At 47.8% G+C, this 7,971-nt stretch overlaps 1 protein-coding gene across 1 annotated transcript in view; it reads left to right on the top strand.

Moving 5' to 3' along the window:
- The first annotated feature begins 4,383 nt into the window (after positions 1-4,383).
- Ncbp3 (nuclear cap binding subunit 3) overlaps positions 4,384-7,971 on the top strand; it is a 31,050-nt gene continuing 27,462 nt past the window's right edge. The window contains exons 1-2 of the mRNA XM_050162622.1: positions 4,384-4,628; positions 6,400-6,465. Of these exons, the coding sequence (XP_050018579.1) occupies positions 4,440-4,628; positions 6,400-6,465 (255 nt within the window). The 5' untranslated portion in view covers positions 4,384-4,439. The remainder of the gene's footprint in view (positions 4,629-6,399; positions 6,466-7,971) is intronic.

The raw sequence follows: 7,971 nt of genomic DNA, 5'->3' as shown, positions 1-7,971 counted from the left end.
AAAGGAGGGTTCATGGGGCTAAGGAGCTCCTATCCTCTATTCAGCTTAAGTCCCATGGCTCCTACTTAGGAAGAATCGGGTGCTTGAGACCAGTGGGGTAACCATAGGATATGCGACTTCTTGTCTCATAGGGGTTCAGGAAAGCTGAGCTGGGGAGCAGGCCTGTCCAGTGCCTTCCCCATGCCTTCTTAGCCGAGGACTCTAGTCATAGGGTCCTGCAGGGTAGTAATGTCAAGTGTCATTCTTGAGGTCAGACAGCCCTGAGCTTGAACACAAATTTGGCTACCTGCCTGTCTTTCTTAAGGTTTCTATTGCTGTGAGGAGACACCATGACCACAGCAACTCATCAAGGACAACATTTAATTGAGGTGGTGGCTTACAGTTTCAGAGGTTCAGTCCATTATCATCATGGTGGGGAGCATGGCAGCATCTGTGTAGCCATGGTGCTGTAGAAGGAACTGCTACATTGTTAGTATGCAGGTAAGAGTAGACTAAGTATCACTGAGCCAAGCTTGCGCAAAAGAGACCTCACAGATCACACCCACAGTGACACAGTTCCTCCAACAAGGTCACACCTACTTCAACAAGGCCATGCCTCCTAATGGTGCCACTCCCCTTGGGGGGGGGGGGCATTTTCTTTCAAACCACTACACTTCCTAATAACCATAGCAGCTTTGGCAGGCCTTTGAAGGAGCTTTTGTTTGTATTGGTGTAGTGAAAATCATATCAGCACCTTGATGGAGTTTTTGTGACAGTAAATTGAGTCCTTGTTTCAAAAGCCTAGTTTGTAATAAATATTCACTAAATGAGCCCCTTATGGGGAAACCTGGCGGTTATTGCCCAGCAGGTCCCACATGGCTGCTGTTTGCTCAGCTATGAACTTACAGCTAGGTGAAGTCAGAGACTGATAAGTGCTGAAGGCAAGAAGATGACCAAGCCAGAGGCTGCCTCAAGTTGGTGATCAGTTTTTCCACCTGAGAAAATATTAACATTTTCTTTAATATTCCTGGCTGCTTCCTAGTCATTTTGTGCTCCTGTGAGGGACAGTAAGTACAAGGCCTTCTCCAGAGGAGTGATGCTGGCCAGACAAGAGTTTGTCATATACCACACAAGTAAGTGGGTTCTGTTCCCATTCCCTCCCTGTCCTTTTAACCCTTACCTCTCACCTCACTGGTCTTCAGCCCTTATCCTTGCTAGCTGCCTAGTAAGAGTCCCACTCCGGTATCCAAGGCCTATTGCTGGCTCTCTGGGTGCTCTGCTGACTCACAGATTCTACCCCCCACCCCACACACCCTTTATTCTCTTCCTTCCCCACTGTGTCTCTATCTCTCCTATCCCACCAGGGTACTGCCTTTCCCATACCCCCACCTCTGCCTGTCAAAGTCCATTACACTCTCAAGTAAGGTCTACTGGGTCCTGGGAGCTTCAGAAAGAATCACAGGTGCTCGATGTGATTTTCCCATGAGTCTGATCCTTTCACCATGCACGCTGGTGGGACAACTGAGGCCCAGAGAAAAGTGATTTAGGAAAGTGCCTGGTTAGAGCCTGCATCTCTTGCTCACTTACCCCCCACCCAAGGCCTTTCCACACAAGCTCCCAGGAGAACTGTAAACCCTACACATGCAAAGACATCTGGGAAATCCAGATTTAGAAACTACTCTACCACATAGGGGAACTGAGCCCTGGCTGCAGTGGGTCTGATTAAAGGTTTGGGTGGCAGTTAAGTGTGCCTTGGGGAGCCCGGATGCCGACCAGGGAATGTGAATATCTGCAGGCTTTGAATCCTGCAGAACCTCTCCTGGTTTCTGTTTCCTCATCCACTCAGCATACATGGTGGCTCAACTGGGGATGGGGGCTAGAAACTACTGACAGGGTTCCAACTTTCCCAGGGGACACATTTCCAGGGTTACCTTCACTGTACACAGATGAGCACACTCCACACAGCCTTTGCCTTCTTAACACACAGTATCTTCTCTGGGGAGCCAGGTAGAAGATGGTGCTGGGTTCTGAGCACCTACTGAAGATGTACGTGGTCAGTACAAGTAGAGGTCTGGCTGGACTAGGCCTCTGAGGTGTCAGTACTACGTAGTTCCAGACTTCACTGACTGTCCCTCCCTAAGCCCCCCCCCCCGCCAACGTTCTGTATTTTTAACTACTGAACTATCGTATCTTCACTTTAGTTTTTGAGACAGGAACCTGTACTCCCGGATTCGGCTAGGCTGGCTGGTCAGTGAGCTCAGGGATCTGCCTAGCCCTGCCCCTCCAGCATTGGGGTTTTAGATGCTCACCACTTTGCCAGGCTTTTACATGAATGCTGAGGATTTAGAACCTGGAGGAAATTTACCAGTTGAGCCATATCCCCAGCCCCATAACTGTAACTTTTTGAAAATGATTCTTTACCACTTCCTAAATTCTCTATTGTTTCCTCTTCATCTCAGGCTGCACTGTGGATAGGGAGGCAGAGGAGGTGAGTTAGGTGATCGAGTAAAGAAAGGTACAGGGCTGTCTGGGTAGCAGCCTGGAAGCTTAGTGTTGACTGCCGTGATGTCTCTTGCTAGCTGTGGCTGCCCTATAGCCTCCTTGAATTGTGACGCCAAATTCCTCTGAATTGAACCCTCAAGCTGTAAGACTCTTTTAGGAGGGAGAGAGGCCTGTGTAGCTGAGTGATTAACTGCTTCTTCCTCTCCTGCCTCCCACTCTATAGGCCCAGAGAGCTAGTGTAATGGTGGGGTTCGTGACTGTCACCCACAGCTGGCCATCCCAAACAGAAACACTTCTCTAAAATACATACTAGGGAGCCAGGCGAGGTGGTACAATCCTGTAATCCCATCTCTCAGGAAACGGAGGTGGGAGGATTAGAATTTCAAGGTTATTCCCTGGCCTGTGAAATGAGTAGCTGGCTAGTCAGCTTTACATGGCAAGATCCTGTCTAAAACAAGACGGCCGGAGTTATAGCTCATTGGTAAAAGGGTTTGTTAGTATGCTCAAGTCTCTGGGTTCCATTGTCAATGCAGAAAAAGAAAATGCATTTGATTCTGTCAACCCGATTTTGTACTTACTTTTTCATTACATTCAGTCAAAGCCACCCTTGTAAGGAATTCCATCTTTGTCCCATGGTGTAGGCCCATTTTAAGAAAAGCTTGAATGTGCCACACCATTTCTGTTGGCTTTTATAGCCACATAAAATCTAACCCTTGCATTCTTCTCTGGAGGCGGGTGTCATTCTATTTCTGATGAAGGAGCTGAGACTTGAAGCTTAAGTGGCAAGCCTAAGAACACCCCTGGTGTATCTGATTCTTGTGTTTTTCTGTCTCACCTGTTCCAGCTTCAGATTGGGTCTAGAAAGGACCCAGAGCTAGCTAAAGGTGACACAGGAGGAGACACAAAATCAGCACTTACGACAGTCAAGAAGTACCTTCCGGAAGTCTGGAGCCCTTCTTTCCCAGCCAGACTCTTACTAGAAACATTTGCAAGAAATCACTCTTAGGAATCTTTGATGGGTAGAGCCCCCACAAGAGAGAAACAGGGTCTAAGCTCTGGTTCCGTCCTTTGGGTAGGTCACTACCATCTGGGAGCTGGCCCCCTTTAAGATAGGGTCTTCTGTAGCTTAGGTTGACTTCAAGCTAGCTATGTATTGGAGGATAACCTTGAACTTCTAATCCTCTTGCCTCTCTCTCCCAAGTGCTGGGCATAGAATCGTGTACACCATGCCCAGCTTAAATTTAGGCAGGGTCTCAACCTCGGAGCCCTGGATGTCAGGAACTCACTATGTAGACTAGAATGGCCTGGAAATAGGAGAGGCAGCCAATCTCCGACTCCTGAGTGCTGGGATTAAAGGCGTATAAACCTATGTTGGGCCCCAGCTTAAATTTTTGACTACATAAAATGGCTCAGTTACTGGAAGAATTGACAGAGACAAGATTTACCACACAAATAACTTTGTAAACGTTATTGCCAAGAGACAATAAATTATATTTCATTCTGGGCTCTGAAGTCTGATTGCCGGGGTTCCAGGTAATCATTAAAATAGCCTATACCTTGAGAAAACTATGCTCCAGTTTTCTCCTATGTGGAATGAAGGTAAGAGCAAAATCTTATTTATAGAGTTGTAAGGGTTCAAGCTTTGGAAGTAATCAGTACATAGCAATGACTCTGTAGTTCTTAGGAGTATAGTCCTCTAAAGTGTAGGTATTTTGGAACCTCAGACGACGCCCCACCTCCGCCTCCATTTGGTCCCGCCCCCTCCCCGCGAAATCCCGCCCCAAGCCGGCCCCAGGTTCCCGGGCCACCAAGGGGGGCGCCAGAGATAAGGACCGCTTTCTGGTAGAAACGGGCGACGCTCTGGCTGACGGCGACTCGCCTCTGTGGTTAGCGGCGGCGGCGCTCTAGGCGGCGGGTTGTGAGGGGCGGGCTTTCTGTGGTGCGGCCGGCTGGCAGCTATGGCGGCCGTTCGCGGCCTGCGAGTGTCTGTGAAGGCGGAGGGCCCGGTTGGGTCCCCGGCTTTGGGGCTTCCGTCGTCGCCCGAAGTGGAGTCCGGCTTGGAGCGTGGCGAGCCGGAGCCCATGGAGGTGGAGGAGGGCGAGCTGGAAATCGTGCCGGTGCGGCGCTCGCTAAAGGAACTGCTCCCGGTACGGGCGAGGGGCGGGGGCTGATGAGGAGGTCGCTGAGCGAGTGTCCCTTGCGGGGCGGGGAGGTGGCGGGTCTCGGCCGTGGCGCAGGTCCGGGAGCCTGGAGAGGGGCGCGAGCGCCGAAGCGCCGGGGCCGCACTTGACCCGGAGAGAACCGGAGCGAGAGAAAGGACACCCGGGCGCCCGGAAATGGGTGCAGAGAGCGCTGGAGGAGGCGAGAGCTGGGAGAGAGTTGGGGACTTTCCCTCTCTCTGCCCCTCGGTGCCGGCTGGTGGCCCGGAGCGAGTGAGCTGTGTTCGGCTAGAGATAAAAGGGAGCCGCGGGCGGGAACAGAACCTGGAGCAGCTCTGAAAGGAAGTGTTAGGTGGCGCTGGCATCCAGGTCTCCTGATGGGTCCTGCCCCGGAGGAGTTAGTGTCTGTTAAACCTGGCATTCGCTCTTCGCTTCAGAGGGCTAGAGACCTGTCAAGCCGCAGACACTCGTGTGTCCGTGTTGTGAGTGAGGGGCGTCACGTCCCCGCGCACCACCTTCACTGCCTCCACTCGGCTCGGTGGTCCCAGCTTCTGACGCTCGGTGATTCTTGATCTTGCCTTTTACCACAGTGGGTATGAGGAGGAGTGTTTTGCCTGTGCTTTGGTAGTCACATGCCCTGTTCTTAAAGCTGGTCTGAGGCCTGGGTACTTCGATTTTCACACACAACGTGAACTTTCCCCCCCTTACTTACACGATAGCAAGTCTCGCTTTTACATTTGACGTTATGAGTGAAGGCTTAGGTAGTGGTGACAAATGGCAGTGACTTTGGTAACTTCGGCGTTTTCCACATTATTATCATCTAGATTTGACTGCAGTTGCGACTTAAGTGTTATCCATTCATTCAGTTTAACATAGACGTAACACAACTCCCCCCCCCCCCTAGACATAATCCTAGGTGTTTGATTAAGATCAAACTCCCCCTTAGAGTTTATTCTAGCAGGGACACAGGTAAATAAATATTTGTGTGTGTGTTAATTACTACGAAGAAAACACACCCTGTTAATAGGATAAGAAATACAGTGGCCAGGCGGGATGTAAGTCAGTGTGTGTCAGGATGTATAGGGAAGTCCCCTGAGATAGTCAAATGACAAGATGGGGCAATCATGTCATTTGGAAGGCAGCAATTCCTAGCAAGGATGACAGCAAGCACAACATCTTTGAGATGGAAGAAGATTGTTTTGTTGGAGAAATGTTGGGATTTATTAATCTCAAAGTAGAGAGCAGAAGTCAGAAAGACAGATAGTGTAAAAGAAAGCAAGGCTCGGAGATGTCCAGGGTATTGAATGCAAAGCTGAGGTTTCAGTCCTCACTCTGCATTTCCCTTCTTTTTCCCATTGTATTGGGCTGTATTTTTCCCAGAGCTAGGACTTCACGCATTTTTGTGGAGACACTTGCTCCACCTAGTGGCCTTTCATGGGGAATTTGTCCAGTTTGGGGAGCTAAGTGACTATCTTATTTTTGACTTTTTGCACAGATGCTTTTAGATGTTCATTTCTATAGATACTTTCAGTTGACAGAATTACTTTATTTTGAACAGGCTCCTGTCTGGGGTCTAGAAAAGATTTGTTAGAATTGTTGATTGCTATTGTGGAGCTTGAGAGGTAGACTTCCTAGTAACATGGGTGTTAAGGTGAAGGCTCCTAGAAAAGAAGGACTTCAGAAAGGGCCAGTTATCTATCAGGCTGCCTTTCATTGTGCATTTTCCTCCCAGAATTTCTCATCTTTCCTCTTCTGTTAGGACACAAGCAGAAGATATGAAAACAAGGCTGGCAGCTTCATCACTGGAATTGATGTTACCTCCAAGGTAAGACACGCTATAATGATTTGTGCAATTTGATAAGCAGGTAAAATTAATACTTGGTCCTTGGGACTTACAGGTAGTAAATATTCTTTTCCTCTTTTTTTCTTGTGTGTGTGTACGCACGCACACACACACATTATTATCAAATATCTTTATTTATCTATCTACCCAAGGATGCCATTGTATATCCTGAAGACATCTAGGCAACATTTGTGTGTGCTTGTATCCATGAAAAGATAATCACTGTATTTACATGCCTGTGCTTAACCATTTCCAAGAAAGAGCTTGCACTGGGAATGTTTATTTTAATATTTATTTATTATTGTATTTGAAGCATGTGTGTCTCTGTGTAAGAGTGTGTCTATTCTGTAGCACACAAATGGAAGTTAGAAACAGGCTCAGATGGTTCTTACCTCCAGATCTTATCACAGATTGTATCTATGGATTTAATGCTTTCAGGATTCATCAGCAGCAAAAATAGAATAATTTCTTGGTTTTTGCATTTCATCTAAACACTTTTAAGAAAGTTTCTGAATCTACCTTTTTATTATTATTAGTAGTAGTATTAATATTATTTTTAGATTTATGTATATGAGTGATTTACTTGCATGTGTGGAAGTGTACCACATGTAGACCTAGTACCTGAGGAGGAGATCAGGAGAGTGCTTCAGATCCCCTAGAACTGGAGTTTCATATAATGCTGGTTGCCCTGTGGCTATTGGGAACAGAACCTGGATATCCGCAAGAACTGTCAGTGCCTTTTTTTGTTTGTTTGTTTTGTTTTTCGAGACAGGGTTTCTCTGTGTAGCTTTGGAAAAACCTGCCCTAGAACTGATTCTGCAGACCAGGCTAGCCTCAAACTCACAGAGATCCTCCTTCCTCTGGCATCTGAGTGCTGGGATTAAAGACATGCCACCACTGCCTGCCTCTAACTGCTGAGTTGTCTCTCCACATCCCTCCTACCTTATTTTTGAGTCTCTCTCTCTCTCTCTCTCTCTCTCTCTCTCTGGTTGTTAACCACTATACTGCATACTTTATTCTAGTTGGCCTGCACACTGGGGGATTCTCCTATCTCTGCCTCCTACACTCCGCTATAAGAGTGCTGGAATTATAGACATGTGCCACCATGTCTGACTTTTACATGGGTTCCTGGAATCCAGATTCAAGGTTGTCAGGGTTACTTGCACGTACTTTTACCAACAGAGTCATGCAATGTCCCTGGCCTCAGCGGTGCATACTCGGATGTCATTTGCACACTTGTAAAATGTGCTTTGTTTCTACTATCTATAAAAACATTAAAAGCACCCAACATGTAAATAAACCCTTGGTACATGTCTATTCCTCACTGGTTACCAATATAGAAAAACAGGTGGCGCATGCCTTTAATCCCAGCACTCGGGAGGCAGAGGCAGGCGGATCTCTGTGAGTTCGAGGCCAGCCTGGTCTACAAGAGCTAGTGCCAGGACAGGCTCCAAAGCTACAGAGAAACCCTGTCTCGAAAAACCAAAA

The sequence above is a fragment of the Alexandromys fortis genome, unplaced genomic scaffold (genome assembly GCF_014885135.2).
Source record: "Alexandromys fortis isolate MF-2015 unplaced genomic scaffold, M_Fortis_MF-2015_v1.1 scaffold_84, whole genome shotgun sequence".
NCBI lineage: Eukaryota > Metazoa > Chordata > Mammalia > Rodentia > Cricetidae > Alexandromys > Alexandromys fortis.
This window is presented reverse-complemented; position numbering and strand designations above follow the sequence as displayed.